General features: G+C 44.3%; 1 protein-coding gene across 3 annotated transcripts in view; it reads left to right on the top strand.

Annotated features, from left to right (window-relative positions):
* The window catches only part of LOC138638003 (mitochondrial ubiquitin ligase activator of nfkb 1-A-like), a 43,532-nt gene extending 17,705 nt beyond the window's left edge, over positions 1 to 25,827 (top strand). Inside the window, exons 3-4 of one of the 3 annotated variants that reach the window (XM_069726951.1) lie at positions 19,830 to 19,950; positions 21,888 to 25,827. In XM_069726951.1, the coding sequence (XP_069583052.1) occupies positions 19,830 to 19,950; positions 21,888 to 22,581 (815 nt within the window). In that variant the 3' untranslated portion in view covers positions 22,582 to 25,827. Of the gene's footprint in view, positions 1 to 5,927; positions 6,045 to 19,829; positions 19,951 to 21,887 lie in introns of those variants that run through there. The other 2 variants (XM_069726953.1, XM_069726952.1) reach the window with 2 other exon arrangements.
* Positions 25,828 to 27,029: the final 1,202 nt, after the last annotated feature.

Here is a 27,029-nt window from a genome sequence, read left to right on the forward strand (position 1 = left end):
GTGCGGCGGGGTGGTGTAGTGGCAGCGTCGGAGGTGGGCGCCGTCCGGAGCGCTGCTGTGCATCCCCGGCGTCCTGCATCGCTCTCTGAGCGTTTCCGGAAAGCTGTGGCGCCGGGGGTGGAGTCAGCGGGCGCTTCCGGTTCACGGGGTCGTTCCAAGATGGCGGCGCCCATGGGTCCGGACGCCGGTTTTCTGCATTAGCCACCGCTGACCTCCCAGCTGCAGCCTGAACAGCAGGAGCCAATGGGGAGGACGCCAGGCAGCCTGCTGACCGGAATACAGGGGGATATAAGCAGGTGTTGGCAATAGAGCCCTGCTTTCGGCCACCGCTTCATCATGGCAGATGATGGTGAGCAGCAGCCTCAGCTTCTGGATAAAGTGCGGCAGAAAGCCGTGGAGAAGGAGCATGTCAGAAGTGACCAGTCCAGCCGTAAAAGCTCATCCAGGCAAGAATCTAGAGCTTCGACTGGCAAAGAGCCCCCTCGTGTTCCGGTACCTTTTTCTTTGGCGTGCACTGGTAAGTTATCTACGTGAATGTTCACTCAGTGACGCGGGCCCCTTATACTTTGTCATTCTAGGGGAAGAAAAGTGCAAAGACGAAACATAAGGAGTGCGCCCTTTGTGAAGTCCCTTTACCAGATTCCTACCCTAAAAAATTATGCGCCTCCTGTATACAACAGACGGTGAGGTCTACAGGAGTGGAGGGGTTGAGTGACATCAGGCTAGATAGATGGTATCACCCTTATTGTCCTCCCCTAGGTAGCAGAAGAATCTGCTTCTACGGCTAATCTAAAGGAGATGATCCGTATGGAAGTAAGGGAATCCCTGCGGTCTCTGTCCCAGGCAGGAAGTTCAAAACAGAGAGCTCCGGTGATCTCTGATTCTTCGGAGGAAGATAAGGAGGAAGGTTCTTATGGCTCGATTCTCTCTTCCTCATCATCAGAAGAGGACTCTGGCCGATTCTGTCTGCCTCTGGACCGGGTGGATAAATTAGTTAAGTCGGTCAGAGGTACGATGGGCTTAGAAGAACCTAAGACGCAGCTTTCCCGTCAGGAGCTAATGTTCAGCGGCCTGGATCACAAGAAACGTAGATCCTTTCCGGTGAATGATAAGATTCAAGACCTGATTCTCCGGGAATGGAAAAAAATGGAGAAGAAAGGTTCATTGCCACCAGCTTTAAAGCGCAGGTACCCCTTTGAGGATGCGGCTGTGGATACCTGGGACAAGGCCCCTAAATTAGATGCTGCGGTGGCGAAGGCATCAAAGAGAGCCGCATTACCTTTTGAGGACATGGGGTCCCTTGGAGACCCTCTTGACAGGAAGGCAGATACCTTCCTTAAAGGTACCTGGGAGATGGCAGCCGGATCTTTGAGACCGGCAGTGGCCACGACATGTACAGCCAGATCCCTAATGGTCTGGCTGGAACAGTTGGAGTCCCAGCTTAAAGAAGGCGCTTCCAGAAATTCAATTCTAAGTGCGCTCCCAGTGATTCAGGATGCTGCTGCTTTCCTGTCGGACGCTTCGGTGGATTCGGTCAAAATAGCGGCCAGAGCGGCAGGACTCTCCAACGCGGCTCGTAGAGCCTTGTGGTTGAAGTGTTGGTCGGGTGACATTCAGTCAAGATCCAAGTTATGCACTATCCCATGCAAAGGGGAATATCTCTTTGGACCAACCTTGGATGAGCTGCTTGAAAAGGCGGGGGATGGTAAGAAAAAATTCCCTAATTTGTCATCAGCCTCTTACCGGCGTCCATTCAACAGAAGGAGATTTGGTCGTGGAAGGAAGCGCGCATCCTCGCCCTCTAGAGATAATTTTAGATGGGAGGATAGACGCAGGAGAGGTACGGGTTACATGTTCCGCCGTTCCTCAAAAGAACGTAAGAAACCAGACCAATGACTAGCAATCCTTGTGGGAGGGAGATTGTCAGCCTTCTCTTCCGCATGGACTAACATCACAAATAGTGACTGGGTCCGAGGTATTATATCTGAAGGTCTAAAACTGGAATTTATTCACTGGCCTCGGGATAAATTTTTGCTAACCCCCTTACGTTCCTCCACTATTGAACAGACGGCTTTAGAGGCAGAGGTCATGAATTTATGCCTTAAAAATGTGCTGATTGAGGTCTCAGAGTCAGAAAGAGGAAGAGGATTCTACTCTCCTCTATTTCTGATTAAAAAACCAGACAAATCATTTAGGACTATTATTAATCTTAAATCCCTTAATGAGTACCTGGTTAATACTACCTTTAAAATGGAGTCAATCAGCTCTGCAATAAAGATGTTGTTCAAACACTGCTTCATGGTAGTTGTGGATTTAAAGGATGCATACTATCCTGTTCCTATCCATAGAAACTTCCAGAGGTTTCTACGTGTGGTGGTGTCTATGGGAGGTATTGTTCGCCATTTTCAATTTAGAGCTCTTCCCTTCGGCCTCTCAGCATCTCCCAGGGTATTTACTAAAGTAGTTGCTGAGGTCATGGCGCACTTACGAGAACTCAATATTCTCATTATTCCTTATCTGGAAGATTTCCTTATAGTGGGAAATTCAGCAGACCATTGCCTTACTCAAGTAAAAACAGCTATGACTAAACTAGAACATCTGAGCTGGATCATAAATTATGAAAATTCCCGATTACAGCCCCTAAAAATCCAGAGATTCCTAGGGCTGTTGTTAATTTCCGAGTCCCAACAATGCTGTCTTCCACCTGATAAATTACTTCATATCCAACAACAGGTGTTAAAAGCAATTAATAAACCATCCATGACCCTTAGGCAGGCTATGTCACTGTTAGGTTCCCTAACTTCTTGTATTCCTGCCGTCCGTTGGGCCCAGTTCCACTCCAGACCTTTACAGTTTGAGGTTCTGGATTATGATAGAGCCTTACAGGGTTCCTTGCAGGGTCAGATTACATTAAGTCCAGTGGTTCTTGCATCTCTTAGATGGTGGCTAGAGAAAGACAATCTGTCAGCAGGAGTTCCCTGGGTGACTCGGGTAATCACAACGGACGCCAGCCCCACGGGGTGGGGGGCACACATGGGTGACGTCGTAGTTCAGGGTCTATGGGACCCCCAAATATCAGCCTCTTCCAATCAGAGGGAGTTGATGGCAATTGAACTCTCAATTAAGGAACTCCTCGTATATCTACAGGGTCACCATGTCAAAGTCCTCTCCGACAACCAGGTGGCAGTGGCCTACGTGAATCACCAGGGTGGAACAGGCTCCGAGTCCCGGATGGAAGTAGCGGACCACCTGCTCCAGACAGCAGAGAACCATTTTCTATAACCGCATTACATATAAAAGGGAAAGAAAATATAACAGCAGACTTTCTAAGTCGAAACACCTTAAGACAAGGAGAATGGTCTCTGAACACAGAAATCTTCAACCAGATTGTCCGCATGTGGGGTCATCCAGAGGTGGACTTATTTGCCACCAAGGACAACAGAAAAACAAAAAAATTCTGTTCCCTAAATCTCAGGGAATATCCGCTGGCAGTGGATGACTTCCTGATCAGGTGGGATTTCCGGTTGGCTTATGCGTTCCCCCTCGCTGGGCCTATTGCCTCTGGTGGTCAGAAAGATAAGGGAGGATCAAGCGAGAATCATACTGATCGCTCCGTTCTGGCCCAGAAGGGCCTGGTTTTCCTGGCTCAGGACCATGTCAGTGGAAGACCCCTGGGTACTTCCGGACATTCCGGACTTACTTCATCAAGGTCCGATCAGCCATCCACAAGTGAAGGGTCTCCATTTGACGGCATGGTTTTTGAGAGGTCATTGTTAAAGAACAGAGGTTTTTCCCCAAATCTAATTGATACCCTTATGAAGAGTAGGAAACATATAACAACTAAAATCTACTCTAGAACTTGGAGAAAGTTCCTGGCCTCTTCAAGTTTTAATATTGAAGAAGGAATACCAATCAACCAGATTTTAGAATTCCTGCAGAAGGGGCTAGAGCTAAATCTATCTACAAGTACGCTAAAAGTACAAGTCTCAGCCCTGGGGGCCCTGTTTTCTTGTAACATTGCTAATAACTATTGGGTATCAAGATTTATTAAAGCATCTAGTAGAGCTAGACCTATACACAAGAATAGATCGGTACCTTGGGATCTCAACCTAGTCCTTTCAGCTTTGACTAGGGAACCGTTTGAGCCTTTACATTCAGCCTCTGTTAAATTATTATCCCTCAAAACCGCATTTTTAGTGGCAATAACATCTGCTCGTAGGGTAGGAGACATACAAGCTCTTTCTAGGCTTTCCCCTTATACAGAGTTTTTACAAGACAGAGTAGTCCTCAGACCGGACCCAGCTTATTTACCAAAGGTAGCCTCAGATTTTCACAGATCTCAGGAGATAGTTCTACCATCATTTCTCCCTAATCCTTCTAATCCTAAGGAGGAGCTACTCCATACTTTGGATGTTAGGAGATGCCTATTAGAGTATATCGCAGTCACTGATGCTTGGAAGAGAGAGAATGCGTTATTTTTATCCTTCCAAGGTCCTAGGAAAGGGCTTAGAGTTTCGAAGTACACACTAGCGAAGTGGATTAGGGAGGCTATCTCTCTGGCTTATACTGCAGGTGGAGGTCCGGCTCCGCAGAATCTGAGGGCACATTCCACCCGGGCCACGGCTACATCCTGGGCGGAAAGATCTGGAGTATCGATCGACCAGATATGTAAGGCAGCTACGTGGTCTTCCCCTTCCACCTTTTTTTAAACATTATCGGTTGGACTTGGGGTTCTCCTCTGATCTCACCTTCGGGTTAAGGGTGCTACAGGCTATAGTCCCTCCCTAAGGTAGTTTACATCTCTGTAATTCTCTCGTAGTGCTGTCATGGGAGTCCGAATAAAGCATTAAGCTACTTACTGGTAGCGGCATTTTTCGGAGGCCCATGACAGCACCCTTAGTTCCCTCCCTTTTCACGTGGGGGTTGCACTTCCTATAATGTATATAATGAGATAGATATATCTCACGTGTGGTTTCTAGTACGATAGATTATGTTTGTATATAAACTGTATATAATGTACAGTATATTTGTGTGCCACTAACCGCGGTAGTCCTCTCAGGCTCTGAAATACAACTGATGCATGGGGAGAGGTGCCGCCCTTTTGTATCTGTAGGTTTCCTGTTCCTGAAGGGCGGATCCCCTCTCTCGTAGTGCTGTCATGGGCCTCCGAAAAATGCCGCTACCAGTAACTAGCTTAATGCTTTCCTCCACCCTGGGTACCAACCGCACATAATCTGCTTACTTCCCGCATGGTGTGCACAGCCCCATGCGGAAAGTAAACAGATCAATGCATTCCTAGGTGTGCGGAGTCACCGCAATTCCGCAAATTTAATGAACATGTTGCTTTTTTTTTTCCGCGATGCGATTTTTTTTTTTTTTTTTTTCCGCGGAAAAAAAAATGCAACATTTGCACACAAAATGCGGAATACATTGTAAATAATAGGAGGCATATGTAAGCGTTTTTTTCGCGTTTTTATAGCGAAAAAACCGCAAAAAATACTGTACGTGTGCACATGGCCTAAATATTGTGGCCATAATATCGACCAATACCTTGCATACATTGTTTTTTGGTGCACTGTATATTTTTCCAGGGTGCGGCTGGGCCCTAGATGGCTCTGTATACTGTGGCCTCTGTTCACACAGGATGCATTATGGTTAGCCCGCTATATGGTGTCATTAATAGGCTTTGAGCCATATACTTTGCATTTCTGTGTGAACACGCCACATACAGACTTATTTGTTTGCACAGGTGCACCAAGTGGCCAATTCCTGATTGTAGGGTGGCTGCCTTATCGGTATTATTGCACCTGTGTATCTGCCATCTTAACTTGAGTCCGCTGCACCTTGGCTAGTGCAATTGTTGGAGGCCTTGGACAGGTAAGCATCTCTGCCTGTGTACTGGTGTTTTTTTTTTTTTTTTTTTTTAGTTCGAATCCTCCCCTCCTCCGGGTCTGTGTCACCTCCCTTCCATCTCAGGGAGCCCAAACCATTCTGATGACAGGTCTCCAGGATCTCCTAAGGTCAAACAGGCCACTACTCTCGTCTTTTCTTGTTGAAGAAACCTTCAGGGGAGGCACGCATTATTATAAAGCTAAAAAATCTCAATCAGCACATCTTCTACCGCAGATTCAAGATGGAATCGGTGAAGTCTGCCATTCCCCTGATGGGCCCACATTTCTTCATGGCAGCAATAGATCTCAACGATGCCTTCTTCCATGTTCCAGTCCATCCTCGACACAGGAAATACTTGAAGTTTGCGGTACTGCAAAATCAGCAGATGAAGCACTTCCAGTTCAACGTGCTCCCCTTTGGCATCTCTTCGGCGCCGAGAGTTTTTTCCAAAATAATGGCAGAGGCCGTTTCATATATCTGGAAACAAGGAGTCTGAATAGTTCCTTATCTGGATGATTTGCTAGTTGTCGGTCCCTCTGCTCAGATTCTCAGAAACCACATATCAAAAACTCTCGATATCGTGTGATCGCTGGGTTGGCTGCCAAATCTAAGGCTGCCGTCACACTAGCAGTATTCGGTCAGTATTTTACATCAGTATTTGTAAGGCTGGGTTCCCATTGCGTTATGGGACCGCGTTAAACGGACAGCGTTGCACGGCGAAATTAACGCCGTGCAACGCGGCCGTTAACGCGCCCATTGAAGGCAATGGGAACGCGCTTCACTAGCGCGTGCCATGTTCGGCACGCGCTAGCGACGCGCCGATGATTCCTGGCGCGCCGCGGACGCTGCTTGCAGGGTCCGAGGCGCACCCGCGGTCCGTTCCCCGCTCGCAGATCGGGGATCTGCGAGAGCGGGGACGTTACCGCGACCCCGACCGCAGCCCCATAGAAAACATTGCGTTAGCGCAATCCGCTAGCGCTAAACGGATTGCACTAACGCAATGTGACCCTAGCCTAAGCCAAAACCAGGAGTGGAACAGTTAGAGGAAAAGGATAATAGAAACATATGCACCACTTCTGCATTTATCACCCATTCCTGGTTTTGGCTTGCAAATACTGATGTAAAATACTGACCAAATACTACTAGTGTGACGGCAGCCTAAAGAAGTCCCAGCTTTAGCCCGCCAAAACAACTAAGTTTCTGTGGGTCCTGTTAGACTCTGGGAAGCAGATGTCGTTTCTTCCAGAAGACCATCGCCTGACTATACAAGTTTCAGGAAACAAAGATCCCCTACTCTTCGGGAAGCAATGTCAGTACTAGGCTCCATGACGACCTGCATTCACTCCGTATCCTAGGCCCAGGCCCACTCTAGAGTTCACCAAGCCCACATCCTCAAGACGTGGAACGGGAATCCCAGCTCTCTAACAAGAGTACACCCTCCCGAACATGTAAGAGCCTGTCTAGCGTGGTGGTTGAGCACCAGAAATCTTTGTAGGGGTGTGAATCGATCACAATATCCCCTGGTTACAATAACATCCGATGCCAGCAAACGAGGCTGGGGTGCCATATTATCTCGCACTCCTTTCCATGGTCTCTGGGTCAGAGAATAAGCAGAATAATATTTGGAATTGAGTCCTCAGTGGTTGATACCTTTTTAATGGCTAACTGAAAAGATGGTAACAAATTGCAAGCTTTCGAGACTACTCAGACCTCTTCATCAGGCATAGACTAATACAACATCTAAAGAATCACATATTTATACACAACACAGCACAGAACTGTCATATGGGAGAGTGATAAACAGTTGTGTCCATAAATATTGGAACAGTTCGTAGATAAGGAGTGAATGTTTTATTGTCGTCTGATTGGGGTCTGGTTCTTCAGATGTATAAAGGTACCGTCACATTTAGCGACGCTCCAGCGATATAGACAACGATCCGACCTAAACTAGATCGCTGGAGCGTCGCTGTTAGGTCGCTGTAGAAATGTCAAACACAGCAACTCCAGAACAATGCAGGAGCGATCCAGTGACGTACTTATTGTTCTCGCTGGTTGTTCGCTCCATGAAGAAACATTGCAGGCATCGTTGCTTTTGCTGTCAAACATGACGAATAACGCCGACTTGACGACCAAATAAAGTTCTGGACTTTCAGCTATGACCAGCGATGTCACAGCAGGATCCAGATCGCTGCTGCGTCTCAAACACAACGAGATCGCTATCCAGGACGCTGCAACGTCACGGATCGTTGTCGTTCTCGTTTGTAAAGTTGCTCAGTGTGAAGGTACCTTTTAGTCTATGCCTGATGAAGAGGTTACACATCTACACATTCAGGAGTCTTATTGTGTTATTATTGAACCATGACTGGAGTATTTATTATATATATATTTTTTCCCTATTTTTTCTAGTTTTCTTAATCTATTCATCCAGTACCTCCTGATGCATATTATAAGGGTTAATACTTTAATGTCACTTGATATACACATTTAGTTTTTTTTTTTTTCTACATTTTTGCTCAAATCTGTGGCTTATCTATCCTAAATGTATTCATCCTGTACCCCCTGATGCATGTTATGGCATAATTACCACTCTTGTTATGGAGGTTGATGACATGGCTTATGATTTATGGGATCATATCCCTGTTTTTGTTATGTTTATAATCTCTTCTTTGTATAAATTCAGTAGTATTCATCTGCAGTGATTATTTTTTTAGGCACCTTTTTGTATATTCAGTGGGCTATTATACACTTTTTTACTGTCATGCTCATCCAGTACCTCCTGATGTATATGTATACATTTTCTAATTATGTTTTTCTGGTTAGGTTCTGGTGAGCAGCTTAATTAATATATCATTATTTATTATACTTCAATGTACAATATATTATATTTTCTCATATCTTTCTTTGTTCTTTTTTTGTCTTTTCCACATATCAGGAGTAGCATATATATGTTGCTTCTGTAACCAATCAATTAGTACACCTTATCTTAAGGTACCGTCACACATAACGATATAGTTAACAATATCGTTGCTTTTTGTGACATAGCAACGATATCGTTAAGAAAATCGTTATGTGAGACAGCGACCAACGATCAGGCCCCTGCTGGGAGATCGTTGGTCGCTGAGGAAAGTCCAGAACTCCCGCTGACATCGCTGGATCGGCGTGTGTGACGCCGATTCAGCGATGTCTTCACTGGTAACCAGGGTAAACATCGGGTTACTAAGCGCAGGGCCGTGCTTAGTAACCCGATGTTTACCCTGGTTACCAGCGTAAACGTTAAAATAACAAACACTACATACTTACCTTCAGCTGTCTGTCCCCGGCGCTGTGCTTCTCTGCACTCCTCCTGCATCCTGTGTCGGCGCCGGCCAGCCGGAAAGCACAGCGGTGACGTCACCGCTCTGCTTTCCGGCTGACCGGCGCTGACAGTGCAGAGGAAAGCAGAGGGAGGACAGCGGAAGGTAAGTATGTAGTGTTTGTTTTTTTAACGTTTACGCTGGTAACCATAGTACACATCGGGTTACTAAGCGCGGCCCTGCGCATAATAACCCGATGTTTACCCTGGTTACCGGGGACTTCGGGATCGTTGGTCGCTGGAGAGCTGTCTGTGTGACAGCTCTCCAGCGACCAAACAGCGACGTTGCAGCGATCGACATCGTTGTTGGTATCGCTGCAGCGTCGCTGAGTGTGAAGGTACCTTTACTTTTGCCCCCTTTAGAACAATTTGTTCATCCAGGACTTCCTGATGCACATACATACACTTTTTTGTTCTAGCGTCATTGCATGTTCCATTCCTTCATCATTATAGTTATACCTTGTTATCAACACATTATGGGTGTACTAATATTACTTATATAGTGCCCTTTTCTTATATTACATTACAGATCTGGCCATATAGCAGGCTAGTTGCAGCTCTGAGATTGTCCTTCCCCTTTTACAATAGACTATGGGTGAGCCACACCCCACTTGGTGAGTCAGATCTGGCCCCCTCCACTCCTTACTCACATCAGCACGCCGAAGTTGTGCGCATGCGTCCTCAGCGGTCTGCTTGTCCCTGCTCCTGGCGTCTCTGTGGTCTTGGCAACGCCAGGTACTCTGCTCCTGTGCGTCCGACCATGTGACGTCGTGGGTGGGGATCTCCGGGCTTGACTGTCGGCACCTGCGCCGCCCTACACAATGGCGTCTGAAGTCAGTTAGATATATAAATCCCTTGTACTCTACATCTGCCACCCCCTGACGAAGGATTTTATATCCGAAACGCGCTTTGGTTGGATCTAGTGTCGCCATTAAGGTACAGGTACTCTTTTAATCATCTCCCCTTATCACCCCCTTGTTTACATATTGCTATTTTGCACATTGTTACTTCCTGGTTCTCTACCACATTGTTGTTTGCGCGTTGCACTTTTTTATATGGTGGTTGGCCATGTGGCCTGATTATATTATACCATGGGTTGCTTTATCTAAAACCCCATAGACATTTAGTGTTATACGCTCACTTTTGATTTTTTTTTTTTATCCTTTTTAGCACTTGTGGTACACATTATTTTTTACCCCGGATTTTTGAGAGTCCTGATATTAACCCCTTCATGACCCAGCCTATTTTGACCTTAAAGACCTTGCCGTTTTTTGCAATTCTGACCAGTGTCCCTTTATGAGGTAATAACTCAGGAACGCTTCAATGGATCCTAGCGGTTCTGAGATTGTTTTTTCGTGACATATTGGGCTTCATGTTAGTGGTAAATTTAGGTCAATAAATTCTGTGTTTAATTGTGATAAAAACGGAAATTTGGCGAAAATTTTGAAAATTTCGCAATATTCACATTTTGAATTTTTATTCTGTTAAACCAGAGAGTTATGTGACACAAAATAGTTAATAAATAACATTTCCCACACGTCTACTTTACATCAGCTCAATTTTGGAAACAAAATTTTTTTTTTGCTAGGAAGTTATAAGGGTTAAAATTTGACCAGCGATTTCTCATTTTTACAACGAAATTTACAAAACCATTTTTTTTTTTTTAGGGACCACCTCACATTTGAAGTCAGTTTGAGGGGTCTATATGGCTGAAAATACCCAAAAGTGACACCATTCTAAAAACTGCACCCCTCAAGGTGCACAAAACCACATTCAAGAAGTTTATTAACCCTTCAGGTGCTTCACAGCAGCAGAAGCAACATGGAAGGAAAAAATTAACATTTAACTTTTTAGTCACAAAAATGATTTTTCAGCAACAATTTTTTTATTTTCCCAATGGTAAAAGGAGAAACTGAACAACGAAAGTTGTTGTCCAATTTGTCCTGAGTACGCTGATGCCTCATATGTGGGGGTAAACCACTGTTTGGGCGCACGGCAGGGCTTGGAAGGGAAGGAGCGCCATTTGACTGACTTTTTGAATGAAAAATTGGCTGCACTCTTTAGCGGACACCATGTCACGTTTGGAGAGACCCCGTGTGCCTAAAAATTGGAGCTCCCCCCACAAGTGACCCCATTTTGGAAACTGGACCCCCCAAGGAACTTATCTAGATGCCTAGTGAGCCCTTTAAACCCCCAGGTGCTTCACAAATTGATCTGTAAAAATGAAAAAGTACTTTTTTTTTTCACAAAAAAATTATTTTCGCCTCAATTTTTTCATTTTCAGATGGACAACAGGATAAAATGGATCCTAAAATTTGTTGGGCAATTTCTCCTGAGTACACCTATACCTCACATGTGGGGGTAAACCACTGTTTGGGCACATGGTAAGGCTCGGAGGGGAAGGAGCGCCATTTGACTTTTTGAATGAAAAATTATTTCCATCGTTAGCGGACACCATGTCGCGTTTGGAGAGACCCTGTGTGCCTAAACATTGGAGCTCCCCCACAAGTGACCCCATTTTGGAAACTGGACCCCCCAAGGAACTTATCTAGATGCCTAGTGAGCACTTTGAACCCCCAGGTGCTTCACAGAAGTTTATAATGCAGAGCCATGAAAATAAAAAATAATTTTTCTTTTCTCAAAAATGATTTTTTAGCCTGGAATTTCCTATTTTGCCAAGGATAATAGGAGAAATTGGACCACAAATGTTGTTGTCCAGTTTGTCCTGAGTACGCAGATACCCCATATGTGGGGGTAAACCACTGTTTGGGCGCACGGCAGGGCTCAGAAGGGAAGGCACGCCATTTGGCTTTTTAAATGGAAATTTAGCTCCAATCATTAGCGGACACCATGTCGCGTTTGGAGAGCCCCTATGTGCCTAAACATTGGAGATCCCCCACAAATGACCCCATTTTGGATACTAGACCCCCAAAGGAACTAATCTAGATGTGTGGTGAGCACTTTGAACCCTCAAGTGCTTCACAGAAGTTTATAACGCAGAGCCATGAAAATAAAATAAAAAATTTATTTTCTCAAAAATGATTTTTTAGCCCGCAATTTTTTATTTTCCCAAGGGTAACAGGAGAAATTTGACCCCAAAAGTTGTTGTCCAGTTTCTCCTGAGTACGCTGATACCCCATATGTGGGGGTAAACCACTGTTTAGGCACATGCTGGGGCTCGGAAGTGAAGTAGTGACGTTTTGAAATGCAGACTTTGATGGAATGCTCTGCGGGCGTCACGTTGCGTTTGCAGAGCCCCTGATGTGGCTAAACAGTAGAAACCCCCCACAAGTGACCCCATTTTGGAAACTAGACCCCGAAAGGAACTTATCTAGATGTGAGGTGAGCACTTTGAACCCCCAAGTGCTTCACAGAAGTTCATAACACAGAGCAGTGAAAATAATAAATACGTTTTCTTTCCTCAAAAATAATTTTTTAGCCCAGAATTTTTTAATTTTCCCAAAGGTAACAGGAGAAATTTGACCCCAATATTTGTTGTCCAGTTTCTCCTGAGTACGGTGATACCCCACATGTGGGGGTAAACCACTGTTTGGGCACACGTCGGGGCTCAGAAGGGAAGTAGTGACTTTTGAAATGCAGACTTTGATGGAATGGTCTGCGGGCGTCACGTTGCGTTTGCAGAGCCCCTGGTGTGCCTAAACAGTAGAAACCCCCCACAAGTGACCCCATTTCGGAAACTAGACCCCAAAATGAAATTATCTAGATATGTGGTGAGCACTTTGAACCCCCAAGTGCTTCACAGACGTTTACAACGCAGAGCCGTGAAAATAAAAAATCATTTTTCTTTCCTCAAAAATGATGTTTTAGCAAGCAATTTTTTATTTTCTCAAGGGTAACAGGAGAAATTGGACCCCAGTAATTGTTGCGCAGTTTGTCCTGAGTATGCTGGTACCCCATATGTGGGGGTAAACCACTGTTTGGGCACACGTCGGGGCTCGGAAGTGAGGGAGCACCATTTGACTTTTTGAATACAAGATTGGCTGGAATCAATGGTGGCGCCATGTTGCGTTTGAAGACCCCCTGATGTGCCTAAACAGTGGAAACCCCTCAATTCTAACTCCAACACTAACCCCAACACACCCCTAAACCTTATCCCAACTGTAGCCGTAACCCTAATCACAACCCTAACCCCAACACACCCCTAACCACAACCCTAATTCCAACCCTAAGGCTATGTGCCAACGTTGCGGATTCGTATGAGATTTTTCAGCACCATTTTTGAAAAATGCGCGGGTAAAAGGCACTGCGTTTTACCTGCGGATTTTCCGCGGATTGCCAGTGTTTTTTGTGCGGATTTCACCTGCGGATTCCTATTGAGGAACAGGTGTAAAACGCTGCGGAATCCGCACAAAGAATTGACATGCTGCGGAAAATACAACGCAGCGTTCCCGCGCGGTATTTTCCGCACCATGGGCACAGCGGATTTGGTTTTCCATATGTTTACATGGTACTGTAAACCTGATGGAACACTGCTGCGAATCCGCAGCGGCCAATCCGCACCGTGTGCACATAGCCTAATTCTAAAGGTATGTGCACATGCTGCGGAAAACACTGCGGATCCGCAGCAGTTTCCCATGAGTTTACAGTTCAATGTAAACCTATGGGAAACAAAAATCGCTGTACACATGCTGCAGAAAAACAGCACGGAAACGCAGCGGTTTACATTCTGCAGCACGTCACTTCTTTCTGCGGATTCCGCAGCGGTTTTACAACTGCTCCAATAGAAAATCGCAGTTGTAAAACCGCAGTGAAATGCGCAGAAAAACCGCGGTAAATCCACAGCGGTTTAGCACTGCGGATTTATCAAATCCTCTGCGGAAAAATCCGCAGAGGACCAGAATACGTGTGCATATCCCGACCCCTACCCCTAACCCTACCCCTAACCCTACCTCCAACCTTAGTGAAAAAAAAAAAATTCTTTATTTTTTTTATTGTCCCTACCTATGGGGGTGACAAAGGGGGGGGTCATTTACTATTTTTTTTATTTTGATCACTGAGATAGGTTATATCTCAGTGATCAAAATTCACTCTGGAACGAATCTGCCGGCCGGCAGATTCGGCGGGCGCACTGCACATGCGCCCGCCATTTTGGAGGATGGCGGCGCCCAGGAAAGAAGACGGACACCGGCAGGCTCGGTAAGTATAAGGGGGGGGGGAGATCAGGGCACGGGGGGGCGTCGGAGCACGGGGGGGAGGCGTCGGAGCACGGGGGGGGGAGGCGTCGGAGCACTGGGTGGGGGACGTCGGAGCACGGATGAGGATCGGTGTGAGTGCGGGTGGATTGGAGCACGGGGTGGGGGATCGCTGTGCAGGGGGGGGGATCGCTGTGCGGGGGGGGGGTTGACTGGAGCACGGGGGGAGCGGACAGGAGGACGGGGGAGCGGCGCACAGGACGGAGGGGAGCGGACCACAGATTGGGGGGCTGGGGGGGCGATCGGTGGGGTGGGGGCACATTAGTATTTCCAGCCATGGCCGATGATATTGCAGCATCGGCCATGGCTGGATTGTAATATTTCACCAGTTTTTTAGGTGAAATATTACAAATCGCTCTGATTGGCAGTTTCACTTTCAACAGCCAATCAGAGCGATCGTAGCCACGGGGGGGTGAAGCCACCCCCCCTGGGCTAAACTACCACTCCCCCTGTCCCTGCAGATCGGGTGAAATGGGAGTTAACCCTTTCACCCGGCCTGCAGGGACGCGATCTTTCTGTGACACAGCATATGCGTCACAGGTCGGATTGGCACCGACTTTCATGACGCCTACGCTGTCACAGGTCGGGAAGGGGTTAACCACCCTTTTTTTGGCATACCTTATATCTACTCAGATTTTTATCCATATTTTTGTGATTTTTATCTCTGTGATTATGTTTTTTATATCCCTCCAATATGTGCACATTTATATATGCTATTACCATTACAAATAAAGAATGAAAAAAGGAACAGCATCAAAATACTACCTTTGAAAAGACGTGCAAAGCTTTCCAAACCACTATTGTAGGTGGTTAAAATATAAAAAAAGGAAAACAGCACAACAAAATGAAAAAAGGTGGACTTTCAATTACAAATAAAGAAATATTGTGATTATATGTATATCCTTGACATGTCTCTTTCTTGGAATTAGATCCCTAGCTCTGGTGGTTGGTTCTTCACTGCTTTTGAGTGGTTTCCACTCACTTTACTTGTTTTCACTGGGGTCCCCATAAGTAAAATTCAACATATATTTCACGTGATATAGGTATATATTGCCCCTATAGTGTAAACATTTTCTGTCTGATGAAGAGGCCTGAGTAGCCTTAAAGGCTTGCAATTTATTACCATCTTCTCAGTCAGCCATTAAAAACTCTTGATTCCAATTATTATTCTATCCACTGGCTAACACGGTATAGATATATAGATAGTTAGAGATCTGAAGCAGCACACTATAAATGCCTTTCGGGTGCACAGGCCTTAATTGCAATCCATCCACTATGCATAAATCCAAAATGAAGAAAAAATAAGGCAGCACTCCTTTTTCTTCAAGTGAAAATCTGTGTTTTAATTCAGACCCACATGGCAGGCGACGTTTCGACTCTGGATGAGCCGAAACGTCGCATGCCATGTGGGTCTGAATTAAAACACAGATTTTCACTTGAAGAAAAAGGAATCCTCCAACTTCATGGAACTGAAAGCGGTGGAGGAGGCTCTCCTGGCCGCAAGCAATCTAGTCTCTGGATGTCAACTCAGAATTTATTCGGACAGCATGACTGCAGTAGCCCACCTCAAACACCAGGGGAGCTCAAGGTTCAACAGCTTAAAGGGCATTTCAGGTCGAATATTCTGTTGGGCCGAAAAGCACCTTCTCTCCCTGACGGTGGTCCATCTAAAGGGATCCTCCAATTTTCAGGCAGATTTCCTAAGCTGGCAGGACATACAACCAGGTGAATGGAGCCTGAACAGAAGGGTCTTCGAGATGTTGGTAAACAAGTGGGGCCTACCCAAAATCGACTTACTTGCCTTTGGTCAAAACACCCAGGTAGAAGCCTTTTTCTCCCTGAGTCCCAGGGACAACGCCAGGGCAGTGGATGCCTTTGCTCAGAAATGGAGCTTTCGGTACGCCTTTCCACCAATCCCAATGTTGGCAAAGACTCTTCAGAAGATCTGGTATGATTGGGTCCCAACCATCCTGGTGGTCCCAGTGTGGCTTAAGAGAAGTTGGTTCAACCTTATTGTCGAGCTGCATATAAATGGCCCAGTTCATCTACCGGTCGAAGCCGACCTTCTTTTACAAGGACCCCTTCTTCATCCAGAAACTGAAATATTGAATCTAACTACCTGGTTACTGAGGCCCAGGTGCTAAAAGCTAGAGTGATTTCAGACACAGAAATTTCTACCCTACAGAGATCTAGGAAGCCAGTTACGAATGCTATATATAGTAAGGTATAGAAGAAGTTTTCATCCTTCTGTCCCCTGAATCTGCCTGATCCATTCCATCCAAATATTCCGCAAGTGTTGGATTTCCTACAGAAAGGGCTAGATCTTGGCCTTAAACCTAGTACTCTGAAGGTTCAGGTTTCCGCCCTAAGTTTCATGTTCGATCAGGATTTGGCCAACCACCGTTGGATTGAGATTCATAACTTCAGCTCTCAGATCGCTTCCCAGAAGGCGGACTGTTGTCCCTCCTTGGGACTTAAATATAGTCCTCAAAGGGCTCACACGGCCTCCATTTGAACTCCTGTCTTCCTGCACTCCCTTAATTTCTTGCATACAAAGCTGCTTTTCTTGCTGCTATCACCACGGAAAGGCATGTAGGAGAATTACAGGCTTTATCAATAAGAGAACCTTATTTAATAAGAAATTACTATAGTCCTTCATCTTGAATCCATCCTTCCTTCCTAAAGTTGTGTTCGATTTCTACTGGTTTCAAGAAATCGTCCTCCCCTCCTTCTGCCAATATCCAGCCAATCCAAAAGAGGAGGAATTCCATACCCTCGATGTTCAGCGTACCATCCTATACTACCTAGAACAAGCCAGTCCTTGGAGAATTGACCAAAATCTGTACATCCATCGGGTCTGAATAAAGGGAGAAAGGTGGCCAAAAGCACCATCTCGAGTTGGATCAAAAAGGCTATATCTGAGACGGTAATTCGGTTTCTAGGAACCTTCTTCGACAGCACTAATTCCCTCCCTATGATCCTTGGAGTATTCCAAGGAGCTTAAAGGTAACCAGCGCTATGGTGTTCATTTATAAACCACTGGCGAGTAGGTCCCGAGGCCACAGCTGGTGACGGGAGCAGAACTGAGGAGGAGGGCCGAACCCACAACCACTACTGCCCGATTTAAGTAAAAACGGTACGCTGCAGTCACCGGCCCTACAGCATACGTCAACCTCTCTGTGCCCCATGGGGGACAGGAAAGACACTGGCGAGTAGGAGGGGCTTTTAACCTCTGTGTGCTTCCTGTCACCCTTCAGGGTGTGGAGACAACCTCCTATGCTGTTGTGGAAGACTCCTAGAAATTACCAGTAAGTCTGATTCTATTTTCTTTTTTTCAAACAAAACTATGACTAAATAAAATGAAAACGGGCATATTAACCACCGCATCGTGCTACAGCGCAGGCTTCAGCCTGATGAATGTGAATTTTTTTTTTTTTCAAACCGTATTATATGCAGTATGTAAAATAAGGGTCAGGTCACTGAGGGATCAGTGACCTGTCATAAGCCATACAGATGCATATGTAAGCATATCACCACATAAGGCCCCCCACACACAGGCCACCCCAGAGCATGAGAGTCTCATTAACTGAAAACTGCAATTAAATGACCAGAAGATGAATTTCATCTACTAAGGTGTTATTTTAATCAGTAGAACGGCACCAACCTGACACTGTAGGTTACTGAGCACAATCCAGCTGACAGGTTCACGTTAAATCCATGGGGAAAGTGTCTGCTGCTCTGCCCTTTAATATCCAGAATAAAATCAAGACACATTTTTGCAATACAACCTGGTACATATAAAGGGAGATGCTTGATGACCTGCCCATATAACCTACCTAATGCGCTTTGAAATTCTAAAACTTGCAGGAAGCCATAGACACTCTCCTCCCTCCTTGTTGCCTCGTTGGTTTTCCTTTTCTTTATCCTCTTTGTTGTTACACATCTTTTTTTACATTTTCAAATACCATATTTTTTGGACTATATTATTCACTTTTCCCCAAAACAATTTGGGAGGAAAATGGGGGTTTGTCTTATAGTGTGAGCACAGGCTTACCAGGGGGTTGCGGCACAGGTGTGGCGATGCTGCAGCGGTGGATGGTGCAGAGTGTACCTGAGCAGGGTCCCATCTTCAGGATGCGAGCGGCAGAAATGTGGCGGCGCCGCGGCCCAGTGTCCACGGTGAGCTGAGTGCATCACCGGTTTCCCTGCGGCCATCTTCCTGAAGCCGTGAGCCGCTGTAGGCTTCAGTAAAATGGCCATTGGAGACCGTACGTGCCCAGATTGAAATTTCGGCGGCACTCTGCTTCAGGAAAATGGCTGCAGGAAAACCGGTGATGCACTCTGCTCACTGTGGACATCGGGCTGTGGCACTGCCACACTTCTGCCTCAGGCATACTGAAGAAGGGACCCTGCTCAAGTGCACAACGCACCGCCCACCACTGCAGCATCGCCACACCTCTGCCGCCGCCGGCATCTTGAGGATGGGACCCTGCTCCAGCTCTGCCTCACCGTCGACACCGGACCCGCGGAATCGCACCCCCGGGAATGCAGCATTACCCCACTTCTGCTGGCTTCCTGATGAAGGGACCTTGCATTCTGTGACCACCGCTGTACCACCGCCAGCTCTCAGGTAAGATACCTTAAATTCAGACAATAAGACAGAAAAAAAGATTTTTATAAAATAGTAGTCTATTTTCTACCCCAAAATTTGGGGTGCGTCTTATAGTCCGAAAAATACGGTAAGTTGTTTACAATAGTTGAATGTGGTTTGTGCATTCAGTATTCATTGTACAAACGTTTTATGAAATTCTCTGAACAATCCAAATGTGGGTTGCCAGGTTGTCTGTCTTTTGTTGATTATAACTTAAAACTTCAATAAAACCATTAAAAAAAACCCTGCAAGTGTACCTAGAAGAATTGTTGATTTGATGCTGTTTTGAAGGTAAAGGACGGTCACATGAAATATTGATTTGATTTCTATTGTTTGTTCACTTTGTTTTTCTCAATTAACAAAATACAAGCACTTTTTTTTAATTTTTTAAATCCTTTTTAATTTGCAGTATTTTTCTAGAATTTCCTAAATCTTTGCACACTATTGTTCATATTGTAATTCTTACAAGATTAAATAAATCACTTTTTTATCTACCTTTTTAGATGTGCTGCCTCTTCCATCTTCCCATTGTAAATCTTTCTAAAGGCATTTTATTAGAAAGACTGAGAAGTGTTAACAATTGAGTATCACAGCCGCCTAAGACACTGGATTTTACTTGGGTGTTAACACAACTCTGCTAGTCTGGCTTTTTTTTTTTTTTAGATGATCATGTACTAGTACATTTGTGTACGTATGTCTAAATACTGTGTTTCTATCACAGGAAGGGTGGTAGCTGCAGGTACTCCTCTTTGCAGCCAGAATCATCCACATCTTCTAGCAGTAATTCAAAAAAACCAGATGGTGGAACACCGTCTATTCTGGAACAGCCTCACTAAAAGCTGGTGAGAAAATTCTCTCAACTGAAAGGAGGTTGTTTGTGGTTTGACGAAGCAACGTTCTTAAGGCTCGAATACCGCACTAATTATGATAACACCCAGCTTTCGAAAATGGTCTGGAACTGTAAATTGAAATGCTGCTTTTTATTTTTAAAAGCAAGAACAACACTTTTGTAGCATCAGTTCACACTAGTTGATAGACGAAACCTTGACCGAAGGGCCTCCACCTCTATCAAACTACAACGCACAGATACAGCAGATTGGTTTTATTTAATATATTTGAAGCAGACCCTTCAGGTAGAAGCCAAAGCAGACAATCCATCTTAACCACATGACACGTCTCTCACAGGTTGTGTACCCAAAATTTAGTTGTTGACCATCTTGGTATAGCTGGTTTCATTCTTCTGCATTTCACTGTCCTAACTAAAACTATGCATGGGCTGGCCTTGGGTCTCCTGACTCTTAACTTGGTAACATCATAGGCATATACAGTTGTGTGAAAGTGTTTGCCCCTTTCCTGATTTCCTATTATTTTGCATGTTTGTCACACTTAAATGTTTTGGATCACCAAACAAATTTAAATATTATACAAAGATAACACAAGTACACAAAATGCAGGTGTTTATTAAGGAAAAAAGAAATCCAAATCTACAGGGCCCTGTATTAAAAAGCTGTTGCCATCCCCATAAAATATAAACCAGTTAAATTATATTTTTGCAAAGCAGTGTTTAAATTCCCTAGCCACACCCAGGCCTGATTACTGCCACACTTGTTCTCAATCAAGAAATCACTTAAACAGAACCTGCCTAACAAAGTGAAAGAACAAAATAGGCTGCTTTGTTTTTAATATAAAGAAATATTAAACGTTATATTTTTATATATATATATATTACTCCATTTGCATTTGATAGTGAATACAAATTAATAATTGTGGATACTTTTGAATATTAGTATATTGTGAAATAGTTTGAAAAGACGGAATAATGGCTATGCACATTAGATGGCTAAGGCTACTTTCACACTGGCGGTTTTTTTTAATACGTCGCAATGCGTCGTTTAGGGGAAAAATGCATCCTGCAAAGTTGTTTGGAGGATGCGTTTTTGCCCCATAGAGTAACATTACCGACGCATTGCGACGTATTGACACACGTCGCAACCGTCGTGCGACGGTTGCGCCGTGTTGTGGTGGACCGCCGGGAGCAAAAAACGTTAAATGTAACGTTTTTTGCTGCCGACGGACCGCTTTTTCCGACCGCGCATGCGTGGCCGGAACTCCGCCCCCACCTCCCTGCACCTCACAATGGGGCAGCGGATGCGCCGGATAAATGCATCCGTTGTGCGGCGCATAAAACGCTAGCGTCGGAATCTCGGCCCGACGCAATGCGACGGGCCAAATCCGACACTAGTGTGAAAGTAGCCTTACAGTTTAGCCTACATCCCACCCACACCCATGTACATGCAACCATGGATGTTCTGAGCAGGCATATGTTCTGAATTTTGAGGGGTTTAAGCTTTGGGTGAGAGAACACCCCTCCCAATAAACATTAGTTTGTTGTCCGGACACGCCGAAACTGGCATGTGCGGCTGCCTTATGAGTTCCACCTTTACAAGCACGTAGAGGCTCCAGTGTCTCCATTGCTGTAATCTATTTTTTGGCAATTTGGCCTTGATACAGAGACGGCGACCAAGTACTCATTTTACTTATCTGTTTCAATAAAGTTAGGTACTATGTGAACATTGATGCAGATGACTAGGATGAACTTCCATAGTATTAGAAGAAAGTTGAACATTGGAGCAGAGTCATTTCTTCAGTGCTCTGTCACCTGTATCAAGCCCAAAGATGAGAAATATCTTAGTGTGACAAATATGCAGCAGTCCTTTTTTCATAATTCTGTATATTAAATGATTGGTTATTTATTGGGTATTGTGTCATATTTTCTCAGGAGTGAATACGCGCGAGTACTTTTCACGACTGTGAGGTCAGTTCCATTCCATTTGCATCCACTGGAAGACGGTGATGGGTCTGTACTTGTATGTGATCCATTGACTGCATCTGGTCTGACTTTGGAAACCGTTTATGAGCGGTTTCATTCTGCTTCGCTGAGCCTTTGTGAGCTCCTGGGACATTACTTGAGTGGAGAAAAGCCCACTGGCTTGTTAGAAACAGAGGAGATCCTTCCAGTGGGAGCCGTACTTACTGGACTGGGAAAACTCGTATTAAGCAAAGATGGGGTAATTGCTTTACAACCTCCAGAAAAAGGATGTGAATATTTCTTATCCCTTTGGGGATATGAGGATATATTACATGAACAAGAATCCATAGCATGTCTTTGGAGAGAAGGGGCTTTGTTGTGCGGAGCTCTGGGGGTTCTTCTCCTCTGCATTGCATTTTATCGGGCCTATCAAAGACACCAAGAGAAAAGCAGAAGAAATGATGACGTGCAATTGGATTCTCCCTTACCTGAAGATGAGTCATCACCTGAAAGACTATGTGTAATCTGCATTTCAAGATTACGGAATTGTGTATTCTTGACTTGTGGACATGTGTGCTGCTGCTTTCTGTGTTATCAGGCTCTGCCAAATCAACTGTGCCCAATTTGTAGGTGTCCTATACAAAGGGTAGTACCTCTGTACTAAAATGGAACATGGCAGATCCACTACAGAGTTTGAGTTGAGCTCAGTTGTTTCTAAAAGAAAAAGAGGGCCCAAAGTTATCCAGGTCTTTAGAATTGATGACTGATGTGGATCATTATGAATATAATAAATAGTCTCTAAGCCACAAAGAAATGTGAATAGTATCACCAGTGTTAAAACATATAATCCATTATACGGAGGAGTTGAGCCAGATTATAGAGCCTTTATTAGCATAAATGTCCAATTTGGAGGTGCTCCGCAAATATCGACATGTAGATATAAATGATTCAGAAAAAAGTATGCGGCACTCACCATGGCAGCTTGAATGACAAGTCCTTTATTTCATGACTATTAAATCTGATGGTAAGGGGCATTAGTGGGCAGAGGCATGCAAGGAGAGAACCATCATCCTCTCCTCCCTGCATGCTGATGCACCTTACCATTGAAGATGATCACGAAATAAAGGACTTTTCACTCAAGCCACCATGGTGAGTGCCGTATATATAATATATTATAATTTTTTTTTTCTGGATCATTTATGAATATAATTGCTGCTATCTGACCCTTTATGTTGAAAAGCAAATTCAATAGGATGACGTTATTTGGGAATGGTTAAGGGAATGTTTTGTGTGTGTATATTTATTTTTCATCTGTGCAAAATAGAATAGGTGTGACCATATTATGATCATTAGGCGTTTTTGGCTAATGGAGGGCAGCAAACCCTGTGCCCTGTTCTACCCTCTATATTCTAGAAGCATACAGTGGCATATGCCGCATATTCACTGATTGCAGAAAGTATAGGGCTCAGACGCAATGGGCCTTATTTGTCAAGCTAAGTGTGCCCGTTTCTGGTGCAATTTGTAAAAAAACGGGAAAAAAAAAACAAACCCCTTTTTTAATGACTTGCACCATATTATTGATGTACCGTAATTTAGATGCCATTTACAACTTGTCCAACTAGTTGGCGTGAGCTTGCTGGAACAGGGGTATGGCTTAATATGCAACTGATTGTTGCTAACAATTGTTGCTCACATTTCTAGCATAAAGTAGTAGGTGTTTTAAATTTGGCTAGACCGTATTAAAATTAGACAGATTTATCAAATCGCTGATAAAGTTGACATATTTTAAGATTTTCCAGTCTTAGTTTGCATGGTATAAGAATTAGTGTGTTGTTAAATATGCCCCAATGTACACAAATTAGTATGTTTGATCTAATGTTTCAGTGCAAATGCTTTGTTCACACCCGCAATTTAGTTTGCTTTTTTCTGTAGCCCCTGAGATGTAGATCGTTTTCCGCTGTGCTATTTTAAGCCATAAAAAAACAAGTGAAACTGACAGATTTAATTATAAGTCAATAGGATTGTGGAGGATCTGTATTAAATCCCAATCAGCCATAGCTGTAGCTGGATGGCAGTCTGTCCTCAAATCCATGATGTCTTTTTCTGTAACATGAAGTCTCCTCTTACTTTTAACCCCTTACTGACCTATGATGTCGCTCCCTACTTTTGTTGAGGGCACAGGATCTCTGCCTTCGGCTGTTAACTTGTTAATTGTCACTGGCAATCTTTATGGCTTTCATAGGACACTGATTTTTGCTGTACACAGCAGTACTATGGTATTGCTGTATATAGTACTAGCGATCTTTCAAATGAAAAGTGGAAATTAAAAAAAAGTTTGAATTGCCCTCGTATTAAAAATACATTTTAAATATACATATGGTGTATTCACATCTGTAAAAAGTAAGAACTATCAAAATATGAAATTTATGAACTAATTGACAAATGGAAAAATATATATTTCCAGAATAATCTATCAAAATGCTGTATCTACCCTGGAGACGTTGCATTTTTGCCGCTGTTCTGTTAACAAAACAGAAAGCAATTCTGATGCCAGCAAAGTGAAAAAGAAACCTGAACACGTTGAGCATTTTTGACTTGAAGATTTGGTGCAGAAAATGTCAATTCTCTGCTTTTTTGCCTTATATTTTTCACCATTGACGTCACTGAAATCGGGCAAAAAAAGCTGGCAGAAACACACATTTTTGCATTTTTCCTTCCAAGAGCTAAATGGTGCAGAAATTTTATTCAACGTATGCACACAGCCTTAGGCTGTGTGCAGTGCATTTTTTATTTTGTTTTCGCAGCGTTTTTCCACAAGTAAATGGGCCAAAAACGTTATGGAATCCTTATGCAAGTTAATTCAATGACCATCCTGAAGTGTGCACACTGTCAGTAACTTTCCTTGAGTATTTGCAGTGTGGTGTTTTTTTTTGTTTTTTTTTCTCTGCTGCATGTCAATTCTTGGTGCGTTTCTTCAGCTTTTTTTCACCCATTAACATCAATTGAGTCAGTCAAATCCGCAGCACAAATACAGATATAAAATTTTTGTGGATTTGCTGAGGTTTTTTTTTGCGTTTTTACTAGCTTCCTGTCGTGTTTCCCACACTGTCAACTGTGTGACAGTGTGTGAAATACCGGCATGATGGTTATTGGCGGTAACGCTACCGTTGGTAAGACCGTCCGTCAAAGTGCTGCGGGGTCAGGGATGTCAGCGTGACCCCACAGCTGTGAATCTCACGGCAGCTCAGTGGTACACTGCAGGAGCGATTACCTCCTGTCAGTGTATCGCTGGCTGCCTTTGAGAGCCATCACATCAGTGACAGTGCGCGTAACAGGGCTTGTTTTTTGTGGGACAAGTTGTTCTTTTGAATGAGACTATATACATTTTATCATGTGATGCACTGGAAAGCAGGAAAAAAATTGGAAGTAAAAAATGCAATTTCACAATTTTTTTTTTTTTTTTTTAGGTTTTATTCACCAGCCTCACTTTGTGGCACAACTGACCTAGCAATATGATTCTCCAGGATGGTACGATTATGCAGATACCAAACATTGTTTTTTTTTATTGTTTTTAAGTGGTGGGGAAGAAAAAATCTAAAATTCGTACATTTTTTTTTTTTTTTTCCCGCTTATCGAAAATAGCGATATTCATTTTTTCTGGGGCTGGGCGAGGGCCTATTTTTTTGCACTCTGAGCTGATGGTTTTATGGAAACCGTTTTGGGGTAGATACGATATTTTAATCACCTCTTTTTGCTGTGTTATGGTGACCAATAAATTCAGGCTTTTGATATATTTCTCTCTCGATACGTCGTTTACTAATCGGATTCATTTTATATTTTGATCTGACTTTGTTCACGAATGCAGCAATACTAAATGTGTGTTAATACATTTTTATATCTCGTTTTATAACTTGTTTTTATTGTTTAATTGTTTTTATTTTTAATGAGGTTATTTGAACTCTGTTTTAACTTTTCTTTAATAGTCCCCTTAGGAGACTTGAAGCTGTGATCCGTTGACCACCTGTGCTATAAATGGCAGGCCTTCAGATTAAATCAGTCGTCATGTTCGGGAGAAAGATGTGGGTTCGGGATGCGATCCCATTTCAAAGGTAGTAAATATACACTGCTCAAAAAAAATAAAGGGAACACTTAAACAACAGAATAAAACTCCATGTAAATCAAACTTCTGTAAATTCAAACTGTCCACTTAGGAAGCAACACTGTTTGCACATGCTGTTGTGCAAATGGAATAGACAACACATGAAAATTGGCAATTAACAAGACACACTCAATAAAGGAGTGGTTCTGCAGGTGGGGACCACAGACCACATCTCAGTACCAATGCTTTCTGGCTGATGTTTTGGTCACTTTTGAATGTTGGTTGTGCTTTAAAACTCGTAGCATGAGACGGACTCTACAACCCACACAAGTGGCTCAGGTAGTGCAGCTCAACCAGAATGGCACATCTATGCGAGCTGTGGCAAGAAGGCTTGCTGTGCCTGTCAGTGTATCCAGAGCCTGGAGGTGCTACCAGAAGACAGGCCAGTACAACAGGAGATGTGGAAGGGGCCGTAGGAGGGCAACAACCCAGCAGCAGGACAGCTACCTCAGCCTTTGTGTAAGGAGGAGCACTGCCAAAGCCCTGCAAATTGACCTCCAGCAGGCCTCAAATGTGCATATGTCTGCACACACTTGTTAGAAACCAACTCCATGAGGATGGTCTGAATGCCCGACGTCCACAGATGGGTTGTGCTCACACCCCTACACTGTGCAGGACACTTGGCATTTGCCACAGAACACTAGGATTGGCAAATTTGCCACTGGCGCCCTGTGCTCTTCACAGATGAAAGCCAGTTCACGCTGAGCACATGTGACAGAGTCTGGAGACGCTGTGGAGAGCGATCTGCCTGCAACATCCTTCAGCATGACCGGTTTGGCGGTGGGTCCGTAATGGAGTGGGGTGGCATTTCTTTGGGGGGCCGCACAGTCCTCCATGTAGTAGCCTGACATTAGGTACAGAGATGAGATCCTCAGACCCCTTGTGAGACTATATGCTGGTGCGGTTGGCCCTGGGTTCTTCCTAATGCAGTACAGTGTCAGACTTCATGTGGC

The sequence above is a fragment of the Ranitomeya imitator genome, chromosome 5, assembly GCF_032444005.1.
Source record: "Ranitomeya imitator isolate aRanImi1 chromosome 5, aRanImi1.pri, whole genome shotgun sequence".
In the NCBI taxonomy this organism is placed as follows: domain Eukaryota; kingdom Metazoa; phylum Chordata; class Amphibia; order Anura; family Dendrobatidae; genus Ranitomeya; species Ranitomeya imitator.